The 25,496-nt window shown below is 41.0% G+C and overlaps 1 protein-coding gene across 2 annotated transcripts in view; it reads right to left on the bottom strand.

Annotated features, from left to right (window-relative positions):
• Positions 1–25,496, bottom strand: part of ALKAL1 (ALK and LTK ligand 1) — a 129,513-nt gene that overhangs the window by 5,909 nt on the left and 98,108 nt on the right. The window contains exons 2-3 of one of the 2 annotated variants that reach the window (XM_044295127.1): positions 2,905–2,958; positions 1,247–1,318 (exon numbers count right to left, since the gene is read on the bottom strand). In XM_044295127.1, coding sequence (XP_044151062.1) covers positions 1,247–1,318; positions 2,905–2,958 — 126 coding nt within the window. The remainder of the gene's footprint in view (positions 1–1,246; positions 1,319–2,904; positions 2,959–25,496) is intronic. The other variant, XM_044295128.1, reaches the window with a different exon arrangement.

Here is a 25,496-nt window from a genome sequence, read left to right as displayed (position 1 = left end):
ATGTGACTCAACTGTGTATTATTAAGCTTTTAATAAAAATGGCAACTAATCAATTATATTATGGTAGATAGCCATCACTATGCAATTTCAGCTTAGGTATATGCCGAGTGCAGCTCCGCTTCATCTATTAATGTAAGGGAGAGATTTACCAAACTGGTGTAAAGTAGAACTGGCCTAGTTGGCCATAGCAACCAATCACATTCAACCTTTCTTTTTCCAAAGGAGCTCTGAAAAATGAAAGGTGGAATCTGGGTGGTATCATTACTTTTGATAAATCTATCCCACAGTGTTTAAAATTAAGGTTCATCTAACCTAGGCATGGCCAACCTGCGGCTCTCCAGCTGTTGTAAAACTACAACTCCCACCATGCCCTGCTGTAGGCTGATAGCTATAGGCAATCTGGGAATGCTGGGAGTTGTAGTTTTGCAACAGCTGGAGAGCCTCAGGTTGGCCTGATCTAACCCTAATGACTGTTTCCAAGGAGCTGTGAAAAATGAAAGGTGGAATGTGATTGGTTGCTATGGGCAACTAAGCTAGTTCTACTTTACACCAGTTTGATAAATCTCCCCCAGCATTTCTTACAAAATGAAGATCAGATACCATATGTTGGCCTCGTCAAGCAATGTATAAAAATTAATACATCTGAGTAGATAAAAACGTATGGAATGTTTAAACCTTATAAGATGCATAATGCAATACAGTCTTAAGGAACAAAGTTGCATGATCATACAGTAGATATGCATACACATCCATTTATGTATTGTAATACGTGTGTGGATCGGAGAGCTATAATTAGAAAAATGAGCGTACTTCAGGTAGCAAAACGACTTAATTGGAAATAGTGTAAAAAAAATAAAAAATCAGGCGCTGCCCTCTTGATTCAAGATCTCGGCTGAAATCCCATGCATCACGGAGGCGGTAAGAAAAATAAAGGTAAAATCCAGCTTCCCATAAAAAACTATGTCTTTATTTCTTCAGCGGTAAAAGCATATTGCAAGGCTAGACAATATTGTACTAAAAATATACAGGATGCCATTGTATCAGTCCCTCAAGAGGCAAAATTTAGTTTTCCCACATGAACGGTTAATAGGAAAAAATAAAAACAAAGATAAAAATAAAAATAGGAACAGTAACAAACAGAAGAATGATGTCAATTTGGCTTCTGATGGGGACAAACCAATCACCTTTGTAACCAATTACAGTGAATAATATGTGATGGTATGTGACATTGTCAGATGTCCCTTACCTGTCCTCAATGGTGACCAGGGATGGGACGGAATAGTGTCCTCGGGAGTTAGGTGTGCAGCACGCAGGGCACCTACGGTGGGACAAAAGATTAGCCCGAGTCTATTCTATGACCACCCTAAATGTCAGAAGACATGGTTATCCTACAAAGGAAATTACAAATGCGGTAGAAATAGGCGCATTTCCTGTGGATATATGGATGTCAGCAAAAGCATTACGTCCACAGCTAATGGCAAAACCCACAAAATAAATCAACTGCTGAACTGCAACACTGATTTTGCAATATATGTTATTACATGTAAAGAATGCCGCTTACAATATGTGGGATGAAGATAAAATCTAGGGTCCGTAAGCACCTTTTAGATATTCCTAATTTTAAAACACAAAATTTTTCTGCCGCCAGTTTACACTTTGCAGTAGTTCACAAGCAGAATACTGTGGCTTTTTCAGTCCGGGGAATAGAAAAAGTGTCTCGCCCTATTAGAGGAGGTGACCACAAGCGCAAGCTCTTGAGCAGAGAAGCATATTGGATGTTCAGTTTGGAGAGCTGCGCACCCAATGGTTTGAACAAAAAATATGACCTAGTTTTACAATATAAATTAAAAAAAATTATGGGTGATTTTTAATGCACAAGTTGGGTGTCTTTGCTGAGGTTCCCCCCCCTCCCCAATCGTGTGACGTGTGTGGGTAATCAGCATCAGGTGTTACTTTGTTTAAAAGGAAGTGGTGTTTCTTTTCACTTGGTATGTCATGATTAAGGACTAAGATTTTACTGTCCGAAGCGCGTAGACCTTTGGTGTAATGAATATGCTTTTACCGCTTAAGAAATAAAGACATTGCTTTTTATGGGAAGCTGGATTTTACCTTTATTTTCCTTACACTGTTGCGGCCAAGTCCGAGCTCTGATCCATGCCTCCCATTAAGCGAACACAGTTGAGCGCTGCAGATTTCTACCTTTGTAAGTGGAGGCGGTAAGTATGATTTCATTTTTTTCTTTGTTAATTTACACAGTTTTTTTGTCTCAAATGCTGCGATCATGCATGAACGCAGATTCTAAGGGGTACAATAACAGGGAGCGGTGCTATCTCAGCTCCCTGTCATTTCATCCGCTACTTACAAAAAGATGCACTTCGTGACAAAGTAATTTGCCACTAAGCTAATTTTTTTGCAAAATTCGGCGAAGCAGCCGAATCAAATTTTCCAAAACTTCGCTCATCTCTAACTGTAATTTACCATTATGTCCGCAGCTTACCTCTGCTAAGGAAAGAATCATACTTGCCTGCTCCCTACCACTATGTCCCTGCATGCTCGACACGTGTGTCCATCGTCCGGTCCATGGCTTATTTACTTCCTCCCTACCATGGACGTGGTCAGCTGCTCTGCTGCAGCCAATTACTGGCTTTTGCGGCAATGTGTCTCTTGTGGAGAGGAGACATTTTCTTGTCTCTTGTAGAAACAAGCCAAGGATCAGAAGACACACGGAAGCCAGCGTGCAGGACCGCAGAAAGTAAGCATAATTCTTCCCCTAGAGGAGGCAAGCTGCGGGTATCACCGGAAGAAGAAAATGCCCCTTACAGCAGCCACTGCAGGAGAAATGTGGCATTACAAGTTGTCCATTTAAGCAAATTTTATTCATGAATCGTTTACAATAATCCTTACCTGTCAAATGATTTAAGAACTTTTCTTTAAGGTTGGAATCGCTGGAAAATGTTTCTGGAAAAAAAATAAAAAATATGTATATCAATACTGATTCACCTCAATGGCAAAATATGAGGTTTTCCTATAATCATATCATTGAATGTATGAACGTTACTTGATTTTAACCTAATTATTAATATTTTACATCTTTACTCATATGTCAGACGTGGTCTGGTTTTCACTTATAAAATGTTTTAGTTTAATGTGACATCAGAAAATTACCTATTGTTTAAATCAAGTTTTTATGTTACACATGCTGTATGTATATATATATATATATATATATATATATATAAAAGGGAAAAACCACCAGCAGCACCATCCAAGGAAAAAAAGGAGGGAAAAGGGTGTAGAGCCCAAGTATGGCAGAAGGTGCTTACCCGCTGATATAGGACGAAAAATTGGACTGCACTCCGGTAGACTTTCCAAATAGTCAATGAAAAAACTTTATTCACCCATAAAGTGGCACAGAGCGATGTCCTATATATATATATATGTATTTTTAGAATGTTTGGTGTTTTTCACATGATTTTAAATCTAAAATCATGCCGTTTTCACACTGGTCACTGGACCTAAAATATGTCAAGACTTCCTGCCTCATTTTAGAATTTTTTTTTTTACTATTGAGCATCGCAGTCTCTTCTTAGGCCAGTGATGTCACCTTCATTGGTCACATGGCCTTCAAGGAAATAAGACTGAACTGTGTTACCAAGTGCAGCCACTATTCAATGGACGGTGATGTGCTTGGTAAACTGCAAGGAGGCCGCGGAACTTGCCGTAGCACCACAGCCTTTTCAGACAATTGATCGTCGGTGGTCCTGGGAGTCGGAACCCCAAACCATCACATACTGATGACCTATACTAAGGACAGGTCATCAGTATTAAACACTCAGTCAACCCTTTTAACTACACACTGGTTGCATAATAAAAGTATATATAGCTCTAAGTTCACCAAGGATTAACCCTATAACTTCTACCCAGAAGTCTAACTGTTTTCTGATTAATGAGGCTACGTGGAAAATTATTACGGCTTGAAAATAGATTAATATGTATCATAAATAGGCTCTGTGAAGATTTAGGATGGCATTCATTTATTTTATTTTTTAAGGTTTCCAAATAATTATAGAAATAAATCCTATGACTTTGGGACTCTATTTATTCCCCAGCATTAATGCATACCGTTAATTACAATAAACGCTAAAGAATCAGAGAGACATTTTAAAATGAAAGTGTCCCATGAAGTTCAAGAATTTACTGTTTAGGCTACTTTCACACTAGCGTTCGGGTGTCTGCTTGTGAGCTCCGTTTGAAGGGGCTCACAAGCGGACCCGAACGCTTCCGTCCAGCACTAATGCATTCTGAGTGGACGCGGATCCGCTCAGAATGCATCAGTCTGGCAGCGTTCAGCCTCCGCTCCGCTCAGCAGGCGGACACCTGAACGCTGCTTGCAGCGTTCGGGTGTCCGCCGAGGCGTGCGGATCCGTCCAGACTTACAATGTAAGTCAATGGGGACGGATCCGTTTGAAAATGACACACTATGGCTCAATCTTCAAACGGATCCGTCCCCCATTGGCTTTACATTGAAAGTCTGGACGGATCCGTCTGAGGCTATTTTCACACTTAGAAATATTTTAACAATATAATGCAGACGGATCCGTATCGGAACGGAGCCACCGTCTGCATTATATGAGCGGATCCGTCTGAGACGGATCCGCTCTGAACGCAAGTGTGAAAGTAGCCTAATACTGTGTGCTATGGTTACGGGGTACTTTTTTTTTTTTACATGACTTTCTATTTTTCTGTTCATGAAGCAATATTATCTATAACCTCAGATGGTCTATACATACCTATAGGACATAATTTAAAGAAACGTAATATTAGCATTTACACACACTTTAAGTCACTACATGTACACCATGTACACCTGTCCTGTGTCTTAAAGTGTGCCTTTATAAATATATGTTTTAAACTTTTACAAATGTCCTAAACATTTTTAGAATATATTTTTGAATTGATTTTATTGTTTTTCTGGCAAAACAGGTCCCCAAAGTTCAGGCCTTTCTATAGCTTCTTTTCACTGCAGCACATATAGAATACATACACCATAGACACATATACAGTGTATGGATTCTGTGTTCTAAATTATGAGCTGAAGTGAGTACCGTACTGCCTGGAGCACACTGCTTCTGTCCTGTTCTGATGAAACCTCTGTATAACACATTGATGCAAGGTACCCTGCGCCGCTGTGCTTTGCCAGTCTTTAGCGGAGAGGAAAAAGGACAGGCAGGGGCTCTAGCACAGCACATATCTGCTCCTGCCTGTCCTCACGCCACCAAAGCCTAGCATAGCACATATTGTAGAACATAGAATCCATACACAGCACACATGGCTATGGTCTACAGATTCTGGATGCACTGCAGCAAAAAGCGCTATAGAGAGACCTTACTTCAGGAGCTGGTTTTGCCAGTAAAACAATAAATCAATTAAAGGGAATCAGTCACCTCCCAAAACCATCGTACCTGCTTGTAGCCAGCAGCGGGTTTCTGATGATGTCTTTCTTCCTGAAGGAAGATGCAGCAAAAATACAGAAAACTTTGTTTTATCCCCTGCCAGGCGCACTTCTCCACACATGCTTAAAGTCAAGGAGGCAGCGGCCTCCTTGCTTCAAGTCACGGTAACCACACCCCCTTCCCTCCCCTTCGCTGTGACTGACAGCTGGCTGTTCGGCAAAGGCAGCCGGACTCTCGTGCATAAGAGCTGTCAGTCACAGTGAAGGGGCAGGAAGGGGCCATGGTTACCGTGACTTGAAGCAAGGAGGCCGCTGCCTCCTTGACTTCAAGTATATGTGGAGAAGCGCGCCGGGCAGGGGATAAAACAGCGTTTTCAGTACTTTTTCTGCATCTGCCTTCAGGAAGAAAGGCATCATCAGAAACACACTGCTGGCTACACACAGGTACTGCTGGCGGCTTGGGATGGTTTTGGGAGGTGAAAGGTTTGCTTTAATAAAATATATTACAAATTATTTTTATGGCACTTTAACTGCCTAACAAAAAACTTTAGAAACATTTAGATACTTTACTTGAATCTCTGTGTAGACTGAAATGAGGGTTTTCTTAATACTCTCTGTCAGACCATCATTCTGACCAGAAAAGAATTAGATCTGGTGCGTCAAAAAAAGTAGCTCATGGCTGCCGTAGATTTCTGGCTTCATTTAGACCACAAAACTGGCGTAAATGAAGATAAATTTTGTCACTGCAGCTGGCCACCCTTGCCACACCTTCTTTTAGAAAAGTATCGAGGACAGCAAAGAAGGGAAAAGGCAACCAAGTTGAGGTTAAAAAGTCGCACCTGTGACTTTTTAACGCCACTTTTCAGGCAAAAAGGAAAGGAAATGATAAATCTCCCCCTATGTTTTAAGTTCTTGTTGCTTCCTGTTGTCATATCCATTTTAATGGTCAGCTGTCATTGTACAGGTCACCTCTATTCCCAGGTTCAATCCCTTGTGCTGTGTACTCTATTGATTATAGCAACACTTCAAATATAATAAGCTGTACAGGATTATATAAAGGCCAGCTTTTTTCCAGTACTATTCTATTCCATGGGCTGTCTCTGGAATTGTAGCTCAGCCCCACTTGAAAGGGCTGCATAAATACAAGTAGACAAAATTGATGCTGAGTTTCTGGGAATAATACAGACTCTTTATTATTGTACCTCTTAATGAGCAGGAATTTGAAGTCTTAAATGACCAGCCGGTTTTTAGAGGTTTTTTTGCACATGGTTTAATGACCCTAACTTTTTTATTTGTTGGAATACCAAAATTATGTTTACATTTTCTTTATAACACACACTGTAGGGCTGTGTTAATATGTTTTTAGACATGTATTTATCCTTTTTTAGTTTTTCAAATTTTCTTTTGGACGTAAATCAGCTTAGAAGACTGTTCATCTTAGAAGACCGAGTTGGGCGAGAGGAAGAGCCTAGTATCAAGAAGGACTATATGAAGGTACTGCAAGGACTTAACAATAACAATGTAATATTGCATAATAGAACTATATTATGACAATATGAATAAACAAATGAGCAAATTTATTCTATAGATTCTATAGATTCAGATTATGTTCTGAATTTCCTGAAAAAGTCAGATTCTAACAAATCCAAATTTCTTCAGGCAAATATCAGAGAGAAAGAGAGAGAGAGAGGGACCCATGCATAATACTCTAATAAAACAAAATATGCAAGCCAAAAAGCCAAAGGTATGCAAATTAACTTTCCTTCCAAAAAGAAAAGAACACTAAGCATATCTGATGTCAGCAGGTATGAGATACTATAATTTAAATTGTGGTTTCCTAAAAGGCAGAGCAATGTTGACTGGACCATAATACTCCTCATGCACACTTCTTAGTCTCCCAAATGGTAAAGAGCACCCCCAAGAGTACCCCTAAGGCTACGCAGCTAACCAGGGAAATTTTCTCTTTAGGTGCTCTGCTCAATACTCTTGTGCTTTTAGAAGGAGAACTGGCTTGCATGTCTCATTCAGAGAAACATAATACTGGAACACCCAATACTTTTATCCTTTTTCTTGGGGTCTTGTTTTTTAGGGCTCACATTTATTCATAGATAGATATTTTCAAGTTCAGAACATTAAGATCACATGCATATTTAGGTCTCTCCACTCTGTGCTTGTATCATTCCCCCATGTACAGGAATAAAGCACACTGTGATGTCACAGCATGTCTATGATACACACAGTAGTATAACAGTAAAGAAATAAAGTTAAATCAAAGGAATAACGAGCCAATGTCAGGCAGTAAACGCAAGCCAATCTACGATGTACAAGGCAATAAGCCCTCTTTTTAAGTGCATTTCACATGTCCCAATACAAAGTGAGATGTGGGCGAATGATTGTTACAACGATAGTTCATCCCCAATTCACTTTGTATACTGTAAGCACTAGGCATCATTTTCCCATTTTACACAGGGCAATGTGCTGCAATGATGATCCTGTGCAACCTGTTTAAGATATTTATGTCTATGTGGCATAGTATATCATCATTGATGGTAGAAGGTTCAGATATAGATTCTGCACATATGCCCAAGGCATCCAAGCTAAACTTCCAGAGAAAAACCTACAAAGAGCGAAGGGGGAATGTAATTTGAAACATAACTTTTACAAAGTATACGATAAAATGATTAATAACACCACTATTACAATACATAAATATAGGGAGTAGGTGTAGTCAAATGTAACCCCATACTAGTAGTCGAGCAACCACATAAATATAGGGAGTAAGTCTAGTCAAATATAGCCCCTTACTGGTAGTCAAGCAAACACACATAACTAGAGATATCTCTATATTCGGCCAATTTCCTAAATTGGGGAGTGGGTATTAGGGACTACAATTTAGTTAATTGGCTGAATATAGAGGTAGGTATCTGGATGGGGTCTCCCCCCATCGGGATGGGTGCACTGTATAGATAGGCAGGGTCTAACTAGTTCCCCCCTCATCTTTAGGACAAACTAGGGACAATATCCCTCCCAGTGACAATTACCACTGCTACACAGACACCAGGACCTCTCCGGTATCTTCAACAGGTCCCCTGCATTTTACCGGATCCAATCTGACAGACTGGTACTGCATCCGGTCTTCTGCATTATACTGGATCTCATTTGACTGATCTGCACTGGATCCGGTAAGAATGTTCAAATATATACCTTATCATTGACATTTCTATTTATATGTGTTTGCTTGACTACCAGTATGGGGGTACATTTGACTAGACCTATTCCCTATATTTATGTACTGTAATAGTGGTGTTATTCATCATTTTATCATATACTTTGTAAAAGTTATAAATTACATTCCCCCTTCAACTCTTTGTAGGTTTCAGATTTGGGAGTGTTTTGGGAGCTGTTTATTAGTGCTTTCTGTAGCGTCTTTTTCATCCAAGCTAAACTTCCAGCATACTGTATAAACCATACAATAGAAATCTTAAACTGAAGGGAATGTCTATATTGAAAGTACATTGACGGGGCCCTTTCAAAATGTTCTACATTTAGCGCACAAAATATAATAACGTCTTAATAACAATGCTAAAGAAACAAAAAGCACGAGCCATTAAAAACTTTTAAGAAATATATCCTTCTTTCTGTCCTCCTTTTGTTGTGTGGTCTTTATAATGCACAGAAAGGATTGTAAAAACACAAAATGCAATCGCACACTGCAACCAGCTCTCTGCCCTACCTTTATGCTGGATGTTGAATAAGGCATTGGTGTACATTTTGGCCAAAGCGTAATAAGCCACTCACCGCGTCAAGGTCGCCTTCATGAGTGGTCCCTAACACTAGTTCCTACCCTTTATGGGCCATGACAGCCACATAAAGTCCAGGGATCGCAGGTGCAGCATGCACGCTAAGTACACTCTGCTTTTAACCCTGTCCGGTGCCATTACAGCTTTCATCGGATCCAGGGATGCAAGTACTCACATGCATGCTGAGCCCACTTTATACTTCTCCTGGAGCCTAATAGCTACTGGTAGGTGCTGTATAAGCAGACTCAGTTTTATACTGACTTTAAAACCAGCCTCCAGGGGGAAGATTAACTGGACAGGTGTGCTTGACTGCTTGGAGATCGCCACGCCTCCAATACGTACTACAAGGAGAAAAATATGGAAAATTTCAGCCCGCACAACCCTTAGCAGGTGCAGATTGCTGTGGCGAAATAGAGATATGAATGTAAAAACACAAAATGCAATCGCACACTGCAACCAGCTCTCTGCCCTACCTTTATGCTGGATGTTGAATAAGGCATTGGTGTACATTTTGGCCAAAGCGTAATAAGCCACTCACCGCGTCAAGGTCGCCTTCATGAGTGGTCCCTAACACTAGTTCCTACCCTTTATGGGCCATGACAGCCACATAAAGTCCAGGGATCGCAGGTGCAGCATGCACGCTAAGTACACTCTGCTTTTAACCCTGTCCGGTGCCATTACAGCTTTCATCGGATCCAGGGATGCAAGTACTCACATGCATGCTGAGCCCACTTTATACTTCTCCTGGAGCCTAATAGCTACTGGTAGGTGCTGTATAAGCAGACTCAGTTTTATACTGACTTTAAAACCAGCCTCCAGGGGGAAGATTAACTGGACAGGTGTGCTTGACTGCTTGGAGATCGCCACGCCTCCAATACGTACTACAAGGAGAAAAATATGGAAAATTTCAGCCCGCACAACCCTTAGCAGGTGCAGATTGCTGTGGCGAAATAGAGATATGAATGTAAAAACACAAAATGCAATCGCACACTGCAACCAGCTCTCTGCCCTACCTTTATGCTGGATGTTGAATAAGGCATTGGTGTACATTTTGGCCAAAGCGTAATAAGCCACTCACCGCGTCAAGGTCGCCTTCATGAGTGGTCCCTAACACTAGTTCCTACCCTTTATGGGCCATGACAGCCACATAAAGTCCAGGGATCGCAGGTGCAGCATGCACGCTAAGTACACTCTGCTTTTAACCCTGTCCGGTGCCATTACAGCTTTCATCGGATCCAGGGATGCAAGTACTCACATGCATGCTGAGCCCACTTTATACTTCTCCTGGAGCCTAATAGCTACTGGTAGGTGCTGTATAAGCAGACTCAGTTTTATACTGACTTTAAAACCAGCCTCCAGGGGGAAGATTAACTGGACAGGTGTGCTTGACTGCTTGGAGATCGCCACGCCTCCAATACGTACTACAAGGAGAAAAATATGGAAAATTTCAGCCCGCACAACCCTTAGCAGGTGCAGATTGCTGTGGCGAAATAGAGATATGAATGTAAAAACACAAAATGCAATCGCACACTGCAACCAGCTCTCTGCCCTACCTTTATGCTGGATGTTGAATAAGGCATTGGTGTACATTTTGGCCAAAGCGTAATAAGCCACTCACCGCGTCAAGGTCGCCTTCATGAGTGGTCCCTAACACTAGTTCCTACCCTTTATGGGCCATGACAGCCACATAAAGTCCAGGGATCGCAGGTGCAGCATGCACGCTAAGTACACTCTGCTTTTAACAGAAAGGATTGTGTTTGCTTTATGGTTTCTTTTTTCATTGTGTTAATCCTGATTTGACCCAGTTTTAATCCTGTAAAAAAGGTTTAGACAGACAGATCGTTTTTCATTTTTATATATAATACATATGTGTATGTGTGTTTCTGATTCTGGCTTGCTTTATAGTGTAACATAAATGCAGAAAACAATCTTCTTATTTGTCACATATCTTTTGTTTTGTGTTTTTTTTAAAGAATTTTTAAAGAATTTTATTTTTATTTTGTCAAGTCTATTCATAAAAAAAAATATGGAATATTGCAAATTTACAGACATCTGGTGGCCAGAGAGGGTACAGTGCAGGCAGATACAATGAGCACTTTGTTTTACTGCTGACAATAAAAAGGAATATTATAGGAAACAGGCTTAACTAGTAATGGTGGCTCCTGACTCTCCTGTAAAAACTGAGTGTGAGTTGATTTGGACGAGGGGGGGGGGGGGTTCATTGGTTTATAAATTATCACAAAGAACAAAGATACTGAAAAAATGCACTTGCACTACGCTAAAATAATGTTTGGGAATAATTCGAGATGACCAAATCCGTTAGGAATTTCCCAAAAACGTTGGTTTTCAATGAATCAATCAAAATAGCTTCTGCCATTTTACAGATGTAGCAGGTGTTGCAGTAATTCCTGGTGCTGTAACACACAAGCCTATCATGCTGGCTTAGTTTAACAATGTGCAAAGCTTGTTACACTATCGGGTTAACGCATTAACCCACGTTGGTGCTTGCCGGATCTGTACATATCAGAATACAGGGCTGATGAGAAGATGAAGAAGGAAGATCGTGAGCACATCTGTTAGATAGAGGAAAGAGAACACAATATACGGTAGCTAGTTTAGGGTCAGAGAGGTCACTTCATTGTGAAGGGAGGACAATTACTATTTTAGAGAGTTAGGTGTTGGAGACAGTAGTCAATGTGCCATATTGTGTAACTTATTCAGGTTGCCTCAGGGAAGCTGGTTTTGTCAGCCATTTGTCAGACTGCGCCACTGTGCAGTATTTAAAGGCAAACCCCTCAATTTGTTATTAATGTGAATCATCACATAATTCAAAATCCGCCTGTCCAACATACTCCATACTGTATTGCTGCTAATGCATTGCAGCTTCTGCTACTTCTGCTGCCACTACAACCCCTACAAAGCAGCACAACCTCTGTCTTGTCCATCATTTTTATACCGGGGTGCTGTTGCTGCTGCTACTGATTATCTCCCACCGTATCCATCATGTGGTGCTTGCGTCACTACAACTATCTATACAGCTACTTATCTCCAGTCTTGTCCATAACCTGACCTGCTCCCAAAAATGGGATAAATGTTTAATGATTTCTTTTAAAAGCTATTGCATCTTTACTTTTCCGGTTGATCACCAAAACGATTATTTCAAATAATATTTGTTCCGCTTCTTAAAAAAAAGCCATTGCTTCTCCAGATACCACCATTTTTGGACCATTTTTTTTTTATTGTATAAAGCAACTCTTTTAAATTGATTTGGGAGTAGAAAAAAGGAAAAATCTCTTGAAAACTCTACGCTACTTTGATTAAAATACACTCCTTGATGAATTATTTAATATATAATAGGGCTAAACACTCTACGGGTGGATAAATCTAATTTACTATTTCTCTTTTTACTGTTGCTTATTGTTTTTACTATATTTACCCTGATTATATCCCCATATAAGCTAACAGAATCAAATTAAATTTTAACTGCCATATAACAGAGATATTTCCCCTAAAAGCAATGCTTGCTTAGCATGGTGCTGTACAGAGTTACCACAAGACGGTACATGTACTAAACCATAGGTTGCATGTAGGCTCCATGCTTATAGCTCAGCCATTTACAATACTAGCAAAAATATTTTTAAAACTGTATCCAATTTTTGTATTTTCTATATAAATCCACTGGAATCTAAATAGTTTTGCTAATGCTTTGCCAAACCTACATGTCACTTTTTACTTTTCAAACATGTTCTCTTTAGTAGAGATGAGCGAATCGAATCCCACAAAGTGGAATTCGATCCGAATTTCAGGATAAATTTGATTCGCCTAGAAGCCGAATTTTCTCGTGCTTCATGTCAGCGAAACGATTTAACCTTAAATAGTATAAAAAACAAAAAATTCAAACTTGCCCCTCCATTTGCTCGTGACGGGCCGCCAGCCTCCATCTTGCTTGAAGATCTATGCCGAAACCCATGCGGCGCGAGATTATATCATCACACCATCCGGCGTGATGACGTCATATGCCACCACCCCAGCCGGCGTGATGATGTAATCTCGTGTTGCACAGAATTTCAGCTGAGATCTTCAAGCAAGATGGCGGCAGCTGGCCCGACGTGAGCAAATGGAGGCGGTAAGTTTGCTAAAAAAAAATGTGATGTTCATTGTCTTTGCACCTGCTACTTACAAGAAAGAAGAAGTAATTACTCACAAAGCAAATTTTTGGGTGAAATTTGGCGAATCATCCAAATCAAACTCTTAAGAAATTCGCTCATCTCTACTCTTTATAGTCACTCCAAGATTTTGCAATTTCAACTCATTTGAACAAAATGTTTCCTCCCTCTCCAGAAAACTAATTGTTTTACATTTCCTTGTATCTCTTTGTGACACATCTTTGGAGTTCCATTTTAATGAAGTCAGATCATTCCAAACAATACTTCTCATATATTTATTTCTTGTCTGGTAAACCATTTGTATGCCATTATATGTTCTAATTACAGCAGAGTTACTCAGCCAATGTCAAATCTGAACCAGCCACAGTCTAGTGTTTGCATGCCAAATAGAAAATGGTTTCTGACACGCCAGTTAGCATGAACGTCAGTGATGAATGTGATCTTTGTCATGGCCGCATATTGTTTGTGTATTGTTAAGGAAGTACATCAAAAAGTGAGTATTTTATTATGCAAGTCATAGTAATTGAAATCAAATTGGTTTAGAATCACAGAGTGAAAGATGTGCCTGGGTCTGGTTGTTTATGCCCTTCTGTAAAGCGGTTTCCCAGGAGCACAGTATTGATAACCTACCCTCAGCATAGGTTAGCACTAGAGGAGCAGTGGAGGTCCATCTCCTCGCACCCTCACAATCAACTGTTTAAAAGTGTCCGAGCTCTGCAGCCTCCTCACAGGATACAAAGCATAGCTCTGTACATTGTATAGTGGCTGTGCTTGGTATCGGAGCCCATATGCATACCTTAAAGCTGGGTTCACACCTGAGCGTATTCGATAAGCGCTATTTACAGGCGTTTTTATCGGGCGTTTCTGAGGCAAATTTTGGGGCGTTTTTGGATTTTGGAAACGCGCGTCGTACGCGCGTTCTTGCTATTGGCCACAGAGGCGTACAATAAAAAACAGAGGTGTTACGCGCGACAATACGCCCCAAAGAAGCTCCTGTACTTCTTGGTGCATAGGGCGTTTTACATCGCGTTCGTAAGCGCTGTAAAACGCTCAGCTGAGAAACATGCGCTGTAAAACACTCAGGTGTGAACCTAGTCTTAAAGAGGACCTTTCATGTGATTTTATTAAGGGAGATATACACTCACCTAAAGAATTATTAGGAACACCATACTAATACGGTGTTGGACCCCCTTTTGCCTTCAGAACTGCCTTAATTCTACGTGGCATTGATTCAAGAAGGTGCTGATAGCATTCTTTAGAAATGTTGGCCCATATTGATAGGATAGCATCTTGCAGTTGATGGAGATTTGAGGCATGCACATCCAGGGCACGAAGCTCCCATTCCACCACATCCCAAAGATGCTCTATTGGATTGAGATCTGGTGACTGTGGGGGCCATTTTAGTACAGTGAACTCATTGTCATGTTTAAGAAACCATTTTTCCAGTCTTCTACAGTTCAAATGTTGGTGAGCTCATGCAAATTGTAGCCTCTTTTTCCTATTTGTAGTAGAGATGAGTGGTACCCGGTAGGGTCTTCTGCTGTTGTAACCCATCCGCCTCAAGGTTGTGCGTGTTGTGGCTTCACAAATGCTTTGCTGCATACCTCGGTTGTAACGAGTGGTTATTTCAGTCAATGTTGCTCTTCTATTAGCTTGAATCAGTCGGCCCATTCTCCTCTGGCCTCTAGCATCAACAAGACATTTTCGCCCACAGGACTGCCGCATACTGGGTGTTTTTCCCTTTTCACACCATTCTTTGTAAACCCTAGAAATGGTTGTGCGTGAAAATCCCAGTCACTGAGCAGATTGTGAAATACTCAGACCGGCCCGTCTGGCACCAACAACCGTGCCACGCTCAAAATTGCTTAAATCACCTTACTTTCCCATTCTAACATTTAGTTTGGAGTTCAGAAGATTGTCTTGACCAGGATCACAACCCTACATGCATTGAAGCAACTGCCATGTGATTGGTTGACTAGATAATCGCATTAATGAGAAATAGAACAGGTGTTCCTAATAATTCTTTAGGTGAGTGTATACCTGTACTTGTGGGGTACCCCCTGCTGATGCTGCCATCCTGTTTGATTTTTTAAAATATGCTTCCTATGCCCCGCTGTGCCCCGCCGGAGCAATAAGGAGGAGACTGAGTCTCTCCGTTGGCATCTCCTTCTCCAATCGCAGCGCAGAGCGTCATAGGGAGTTTTTTTCTCCCTAGCTAAAACGCTCTGCGCTGCGATTGGACAGCGCTACAGCTACCACATCTATAAATAGGGCTCACATGCTGTACTGTGCCGTATTATGCAATCAATGATTTCAACATTATGCTGATAGTTTAAATTATACACAGAATGGAAATTCAACTCCAGAGTTCCCTAAGTCAAGGAATATCTTTCCAGGAATGTCTTTCTATCATAAATTTAAACCCACATGTAACAATACATTCCAGTTCTGGAAATCCTTTTGAACAGAACTAATGACTGCAAAATAAATGAATGACATATTAATGATAAATACCCTGTATGCAGCAAATATGTGATAGGTTAAGACCCCCTGTTCACATAATCGGTTGGGGCCCCAGTTGTCAGACCCCCAACAGTTATTCCCCACCCAGTGGAAAGGGGATAATTTGTGGGGCTACATCCACACAGCCATTTTCAGAACCAATGTAGACTATGGGGTTATTCACAAGGTCGTTTTTCTTTCAAGGGAACCTGTCACCAGTTTTATGGTGTCCTAACTAAGGGCAACATAAATAAGTGACTGATTCACTTTGTAAAATGCTGGGTCACTTTCTTTAATTGACCCAGTCAATCTGCCAACATCTTGTATTGAAAATTTCCAGCTGATAATGATGAGTCCTGAATATTCATGAGCTCCTGACTCTCCCCGCCCACATGCTGCTGAATGACAGTTATTTTCCATATGAATCAGCAGCAGGTGGGCAGGGGAGTGGCTATAGCTGTTAATTAAATATACGCTGGACTCAATGGCATCACGCTGGACTCAAATCAGCTCATTAGCATGCAGCATGTGGCATCTTTGTGTGTATATTATGAGGTATGAAAAATTTGTAATGGGGGTCACTCAATATAAGGCAAACACACGGTGATTGGTATCCATATAAATTCTTTATATATTATATATAGGCTTCAAACTATGCAAATAAAACAATATACATAAAACATTTCATAAAATTGAATGAATAAAATATACTATACGTTTAAAACGCCGCACAAAAGACCTCTAGCTCTGTAATTCAATATATGGAGTCTCTCAAGAGCTATTTTCTATTGACCCTGATTCATGTCCGGGGACTATAACTATTAGCAGGTAGGTACGTGTTCAATATCAATGTTCCAGAGATGGCAATGATGATAAGAACATTGGATTTCCCAATTGTGTTAAAATGTACTTTACCACTCCTGCAGTAGATCCACACAAGCGTCCGATTTCAGCAGAATGTATTGCTGTAAGCTGTAAGGACCTGTTGGTAGGCTCTGTATATGAAGTTCCCCACGCCGTTAGTAGTGATGCAGCTTGGTGTTGCCGCTCTGACCTTCCAGGACCTAGGTGGCGTCCCACGTGGTTTACTGGGCGGTCACGTGATCTGTATTTCCAGGCGGGGTTTTCAAACTTCTTTAACGCGAATTCATGTAGATATGCGTTTGTAGAGTCTTTTCTTTAGTTGTCCCTCACTGTCATTCACCAGACGCGTTTCGGGGTAAAAGGGACCCCTTCCTCAGTGGTTATGAGGAAGGGGTCCCTTTTACCCCGAAACGCGTCTGGTGAATGACAGTGAGGGACAACTAAAGAAAAGACTCTACAAACGCATATCTACATGAATTCGCGTTAAAGAAGTTTGAAAACCCCGCCTGGAAATACAGATCACGTGACCGCCCAGTAAACCACGTGGGACGCCACCTAGGTCCTGGAAGGTCAGAGCGGCAACACCAAGCTGCATCGCTACTAACGGCGTGGGGAACTTCATATACAGAGCCTACCAACAGGTCCTTACAGCTTACAGCAATACATTCTGCTGAAATCGGACGCTTGTGTGGATCTACTGCAGGAGTGGTAAAGTACATTTTAACACAATTGGGAAATCCAATGTTCTTATCATCATTGCCATCTCTGGAACATTGATATTGAACCCGTACCTACCTGCTAATAGTTATAGTCCCCGGACATGAATCAGGGTCAATAGAAAATAGCTCTTGAGAGACTCCATATATTGAATTACAGAGCTAGAGGTCTTTTGTGCGGCGTTTTAAACGTATAGTATATTTTATTCATTCAATTTTATGAAATGTTTTATGTATATTGTTTTATTTGCATAGTTTGAAGCCTATATATAATATATAAAGAATTTATATGGATACCAATCACCGTGTGTTTGCCTTATATTGAGTGACCCCCATTACAAATTTTTCATCCACATTCTTCTCCAGCATTTGGGAGTGCTGTGGGGTTGTGCACCACTCCAGAAGTGAAACAGTGAGAGAGCCACCATTTCTTTTCTATATTATGAGGTAACCATCTGTCACACCAGTAAGTGAATACATCTAAGGCTCTTTTTAGTAGTTAATGATTGTATATAATTAGTTAGATTATAATCAAATATCCACATGACAGGTTCCCTTTAACAGCCAGTGAATAGCGGCCATTAAAAAAATAGGACATGTCCTATTTTTGGCTGTTTTCACAGCCAGATGGACCCCACTGAAAGCAATTGGACCATTTTTCAAGGCCGCTAAGACAGAAGTGCACCCGTCTAACGGCTGTTAAAAACAGGACACTAGGACAATATGGCCTTTTAGGGATTAAAAAAAATTAAAAAGGTACTCACCTCATCCACCTGCATGCAAGTGGATGAGGTGAGTATTTTATTTTTATTTTTTGCCAAAACGAAACATTACAGCTGGGGGACACGGGACATTGTGGGAGAAATTATGGGCCACTACGGGGGGCATTATTACTGCAGGAGTAACTATGAGGAACATTATGGGCCACCATTGGGGACATTATTACTGTTAGGGCCACTAGAGGGGGCAATATTACTTTTGGGGGTCACAATGGGGGACATTATTACCGCTGGAGTCTATTACGGGTGACATTATGTATACCAAGGGCACTGAAGGGGTTGAGATCTTTATTTTTTAAAAAGCCAATAAAATTTATACATTTTTCACGGCCATTTTTACCAGCCATGACAACCGGATGTAAAACGGCCATTAAAAACAGACGGACAGAAAATGGATGCACAAATGGTTGAAAAATGAGCATAAAAAACTTACATTGTGTCTTTAACAGACTTTTTTTTGTTGTGTGCATGTTCTCTAAGAGAAACAGCCCTTTAATTATCAACCCTGCATCCAGATTACAAAGAGAATGACATATTTTTTGTAATTACTGGATACTTTTTATTGTCAGTGGCATACTGTATGTGAGAAAATACCTCCATGTAGATGGTAGAGTAAACGTACACCTTGAACCAACTAAAGACAATACTAACAACCATTTCAACCTGTCAGAAAGAATATACTGCCCTAATTATAGGCAGCTTTAGTAACAGGTGCCCTGACTTTCTAACAATAGACCGGTCAATCATGCAAAGCTGGGTATTTCCTCAAGCCCAATTCGTATCAATGTTAAAACTATACTTTCTGTAAAAAAAAAAAAGCACCAGGCAAGAGTCTCAAAGCCAGGGAGTACACTGAAGGGAAGAAGGGAGTGCCGTTCCCATCACCGCACAGCCCCAGGGAGAGCCAGAGTGAGGACCACCACCTTGAGTAACTACTACCTCCACCACTTCTGTCCTTAACTCCCCTCCCTTCTTTTGAGTACGCTGCAGATCCATTTTTATAACATCCTCTCCTCTCTTTTAAAGAAAACATTTTCCATTACCTATTGAGTGCGTCACAATGATTGGCAATGGCAAATACAGCTATTCTGACTTCTAGAATAAGACCAGAAGTGCAAAGTTGGCCCGGCATTGCAGTTAGGATTCAGGGCTCCATCGTTTTTTTCTTTTTTTTCTTTTACAGTATCTTTGCATTTCAAACGCTATAATGGCTAACCTCCGGCACTCCAGCTGTGGTGAAACTACGACTCCCAGCATGCTCAATTCATTTCTATGGAGTTCTGAGAACAGCCAAGCAAGGGGGCATCTTGGAAGTTGTAGTTTTACCACAGATGGCGTGCAGGAGGTAAGCTATCACAGTGCTTTACCATTCAAATGCTGTATGAGGGCTTGTTTTATGCAAGGCAAGTTTTATTTATTAATGCCACCTTTTTGGGGAACCTCTACTGTATTATATAACTTTAAAAAAATGTTTGGAATGTTTGAGTGTGAAAAATAATGCAATTCTGCCTTCTGGACCCCATTGACCCCATAAATGCCCAGGATTCAGACAAGCAGAAATGGTTGTCCAGCATTTATGCCTGGAAGGGGCCGGATCCTATTATAGCCAATGGGGTCTGGAGGGCATGTGGCACTTTCCGGCTATGCTAGATCCGGAGAACACCGGCAAGCTGCCGGATAGTTTTGCTGCACATGTGACGTTAACCTTAGACTGTATAGTGATGTGGTTACCAAGCCACAATCTCAGGGCATGCCGTTGTATAGAGGAAAATTATGTTTGTAAATGTGTTCCCTGAACAGTCTATTCATGTATACCATCAAAGGACACATTTATTTTTTGGGGCAGTCATAACTGACCATTACAAATTACTGGCATGGAAATCTGTATAAAACAAACTTCCCATCAATAGCCTCTCATTTAGGCTACTTTCACACTAGCATTTTGGCTTTCCGTTTCTAACATTCGTCATGGGCTCTCACAAGCGGTCCAAAACGAATCAGTTTTGCCCTAATGCATTCTGAATGGAAAAGGATCCGCTCAGAATGCATCAGTTTGCCTCCATTCCGTCACCATTCCGCTTTGGAGGCGGACACCAAAACGCTGCTTTCAACGGAAGAAATCAAAAGAAACTAAAATAATGTGGTTGCATAAGTGTGCACACCCTGTTATAACTGGGGATGTAGCTGTGTTCAGAATTAAGCAATCACATTGAAAATCATGTTAAATAGGAGTCAGCATACACCTGCCATCATTTAAACTGCCTCAACCCCAAATAAAGTTTAGCTGTTCTAGTTGGTATTTCAGATCTCATTGTTAAAAGGTATCAGTCAGGAGAAGGGTACAAAAGAATTTCCAAGGCATTAGATATATCATGGAACACCGTGAAGACAGTCATTATCAAGTGGAGGAAAGATGGCACAACAGTGACATTACCAAGAACTGGACTTCCCTCTAAAATTAATGAAAATACTAGTGAGAGGCCTACAGCAACATTAAAGGAGCTGCAGGAATATCTGGCAAGGGCTGTGTGGTACATGTGACAACAATCTCCCGTATTCTTCATATGTCTGGGCTATGGGGTAGAGTGGCAAGACGAAAGCCTTTACTTACGAAGAAAAACATATAAGCCAGGCTACATTTAGCAAAAACACATCTGAAGTCTCCCAAAAGCATGCGGGAAAAGGTGTTATGGTCTGATGAAACCAAGTATTACAGACCAGCGGCTCAACCTATAAACCTAATGGATGTGGGTGCTCACCTCTCGGTCCACCCAAACCGCACGGTAGACAAAATTAGAAAATAGAAATAGAGGGGCACTCCATATAAGGGAACGGAAGACTGTAGTAAAGATTAGTGTTTAATCTATTATAGACATAGCATCACACAGAATAAAAGACATCCATATAAAATGACATAAAATAACAAATCATAAAATCTATATATAAACTCAAGTCCAAAGATCAGGGTCCTAGAGAAACACTGGATAGTGATAGAGGTTCAAAAGTTCATAGATGTGCACACTCTCCACAATAGGATCAGTCCCAGCAGGTGCAGATCCATCTTAATACAGCCAGGGGTGTATCTATCACAAGGCAAACAAGGCATTTGCCTAGGGCGGCACTTGAAAAGGGGGTGGCAAAATGCCTTGTTTGCTTAGTGATAGTTACACAATATGCTAAATATATTTTTTGCCCCTTGTCCGATCCTTCATTATGCGAGCGGCATCGCCGGCGCCGCATAATGGAGTTGAAAAACTTACTTCCTCCCCCTCCTGACTTCCTCCCGACCTCCCCTGCCCTTTGCGTAAATTACAGTAATTCACAAAAAATCTATTACTTAGTTGTTTTATGGGGTAAGGGGGTTGGGATCCGTTGGGTGGTTAGAGGGGGGAGAATTAGGGAGGGATTAATACTGTACTAACTCTAGCTGCACATTATTTTTTAACAAGGAAGGGGTGGGTCAAATTTATATTAGGGGGGTGCCCGAGTTTAGTCTCGCCTAGGGCAGCACAAAACCAAGATACACCACTGAATACAGCTCCAAATAGCAGCGTCTGCAGCATCAAATGGCAGGTATAACACACTCTCCAACTGCAGCTTTCAGTATAGGAGGGCAAAATTGCTTCCAATCCTAGAGGGAGTATCTTTTCGTGTGTTTGTAACAAATGTATCAAAGCGTCTCTTACCCTCTGCCTGGATTCAATGCAATAAGTCGAAGACAGCCGAACACAGCTCAACGCGGCGTCCCACGTGGTATGGAGTCTGAACGTGACGTCTCACGTGACTCCACGGCTGAAGCAGAGGTTGACGTACTTGTTAAATCCTGGTAAGCACCACCTCAATAGGAGATTCGCTGTGCAGATCACCCCGACCGACGGTATTTCTTCTCGGTCACTTGTAATTACTTTGGGGGAAATTTACTCACTGTCCTCACAAGCCCAAACGCGTTTCAGGGAATACACCCCTTCCTCAGTGGTAGAGACAGTGAGCATTTGGCAGCATTTTATATCCTCCCAGGAGACCAGCCGTGGGTAGGGCTGTTCTAATTGGGACATCCTAAAAGTCCGGCATGGAATTTCAATCATCAATCTTTCAGGCCATATCATGAATCTGATCATATAGAGCTCCCATCAAAAATAGAAAAAACATAACAATATGAATGTCATAAACCATATAAACTGACAAAAGACGCATATGTGGTCACATGCGTCTAATATATCATCCATGTCCATTCTTAGTTAAAAAACACAATATTTAATAGAAAATTCATACATAGACTCTAAAATCATTATAAAACCTATAAATAACCTTGTGGATGTTATAATCAATATAAAAAAAAAAACGCACAAAAAACGCACAAAAAACGCACATGCGTGTTTGATGCGTTTTTCTTAAAAACGATAAAAAAGCGGTTTCAGGGATCCAGAGGCATACACACATACCAATTTTCTCAAATATAAATATATAGAGACATAAATCACTGTCCGACGAGTATAGGAGATCTGTCTACGTCGGAAAAAGGGAGGGGAGCAGGGCAGGGAGGAAGGAACAGAGTGCTGAGGAACAGCCAAACTCTGAATCTACATCACCACCCGGCTCACCCCCCAAATAATTCCCATTCAGCATTCAAGCCCCTGGGAATCAGGGATTCGAATTCGAAAATACGGTGGGACTCCTGCCTGGACATAGCGGCCACATGGTTACCTCCTCTCCACGGTTTTTTAACCCTTTCTAATGCCATAAATATCAAGGATGAGGGATCACAATTGTGTATGTCCTTGAAATGTTTCGAGAGGGAGTGCAATAAATAGCCCTTTCTAATGTTGGCCAGATGTTCTGCCACTCTCTTCTTCAGTGTCCTCTTAGTTCTCCCTATGTATTGTTTTCGACACCCACACTGTAACAGGTAGATCACATCTGTTGAATCACAGGTCAGACATTCTTTAATGTTTAACCTGAAAGAATTCTGAGTGGAGGTAACACTGGTCGTTTTCCTCGCAAAGTTAGTCACTTTGCAATTTCCACACCGTCCACACCGATGGAAGCCGCCAGTTGTTAACCAACTGTGGCCTTCAGTTGGACCTTTTTTAGTAGTTTTCAGTGTGGGTGCTACCTTTGCAGCCAACTTCATGGCCCTCGTATAGGTAATCCTAGGATCTCTTGTAAGAGATGACCCTATAACCTTATCATCTAGGAGGAGGTGCCAGTGTTTCCTATTGATTTTTTCTACCTGTCGGTGTTGTGAATGATAGGGTAAGATTATTCTCAATACTTCATCTATTGGAGAAGCACATTTCAGGACAAAAAAGTCCTGTCTATTCATGTTCCTGACTTTTTCTAGAGCTTTTTTCACTGTCTGATCTGGGTATTCCCTCACCAAAAACTGTTGGCTAAGATCGATGGCTTCTTTTTCAAATTGTTTCTGGTCGGTACAATTACGCTTCAATCGCCTAAATTGGCTAACTGGTATATTAAGTAACCATTTGGGTAGGTGGCAGCTGGAAAAGCGAAGACAGATCTCCTATAATCGTCGGACAGTGATTTATGTCTCTATATATTTATATTTGAGAAAATTGGTATGTGTGTATGCCTCTGGATCCCTGAAACCGCTTTTTTATCGTTTTTAAGAAAAACGCATCAAAAACGCATCAAAAACGCATGTGCGTTTTTTGTGCGGTTTTTAAATTTTTTTTTTATTTTTTTTTATATTGATTATAACATCCACAAGGTTATTTATAGGTTTTATAATGATTTTAGAGTCTATGTATGAATTTTCTATTAAATATTGTGTTTTTTAACTAAGAATGGACATGGATGATATATTAGACGCATGTGACCACATATGCGTCTTTTGTCAGTTTATATGGTTTATGACATTTATATTGTTATGTTTTTTCTATTTTTGATGGGAGCTCTATATGATCAGATTCATGATATGGCCTGAGAGATTGATGATTGAAATTCCATGCCGGACTTTTAGGATGTCCCAATTAGAACAGCCCTACCCACGGCTGGTCTCCTGGGAGGATATAAAATGCTGCCAAATGCTCACTGTCTCTACCACTGAGGAAGGGGTGTATTCCCTGAAACGCGTTTGGGCTTGTGAGGACAGTGAGTAAATTTCCCCCAAAGTAATTACAAGTGACCGAGAAGAAATACCGTCGGTCGGGGTGATCTGCACAGCGAATCTCCTATTGAGGTGGTGCTTACCAGGATTTAACAAGTACGTCAACCTCTGCTTCAGCCGTGGAATCACGTGAGACGTCACGTTCAGACTCCATACCACGTGGGACGCCGCGTTGAGCTGTGTTCGGCTGTCTTCGACTTATTGCATTGAATCCAGGCAGAGGGTAAGAGACGCTTTGATACATTTGTTACAAACACACGAAAAGTGACTCCCTTTAGGATTGGAAGCAATTTTGCCCTCCTATACTGAAAGCTGCAGTTGGAGAGTGTGTTATACCTGCCATTTGATGCTGCAGACGCTGCTATTTGGAGCTGTATTAAGGTGGATCTGCACCTGCTGGGACTGATCCTATTGTGGAGAGTGTGCACATCTATGAACTTTTGAACCTCTATCACTATCCAGTGTTTCTCTAGGACCCTGATCTTTGGACTTGAGTTTATATATAGATTTTATGATTTGTTATTTTATGTCATTTTATATGGATGTCTTTTATTCTGTGTGATGCTATGTCTATAATAGATTAAACACTAATCTTTACTACAGTCTTCCGTTCCCTTATATGGAGTGCCCCTCTATTTCTATTTTCTGATGAAACCAAGGTTGAACTTTTTAGCCATAATTCCAAAAGATATGTTTGGCGCAAAAACAACACTGCACATCACCAAAAGAACACCATACCCACAGTGAAGCATGGTGGTGGCAGCATCATGCTTTGGGGCTTTTTTTTCTTCAGCTGGAACTGGGGCCTTAGTTAAGCTAGAGGGAATTATGAACAGTTCCAAATAGCAGTCAATATTGGCACAAAACCTTCAGGCTTCTGCTAGAAAGCTGAACATGAACTTCATCTTTCATCATGACAACGACCCAAAGCATACATCCAAATCAACAAAGGAATGGCTTCACCAGAATAAGATTAAAGTTTTGGAATGGCCCAGCCAGAGCCCAGACCTGAATCCGATTGAAAATCTGTGGGGTGATCTGAAGAGGGCTGTGCACAGGAGATGCCCTCGCAATCTGACAGATTTGGAGT

The sequence above is a fragment of the Bufo gargarizans genome, chromosome 5 (assembly GCF_014858855.1).
Source record: "Bufo gargarizans isolate SCDJY-AF-19 chromosome 5, ASM1485885v1, whole genome shotgun sequence".
In the NCBI taxonomy this organism is placed as follows: Eukaryota; Metazoa; Chordata; class Amphibia; order Anura; family Bufonidae; genus Bufo; species Bufo gargarizans.
Note: the sequence above shows the minus strand (reverse complement) of the source record. Positions and strands in the feature narration are given on the sequence as shown.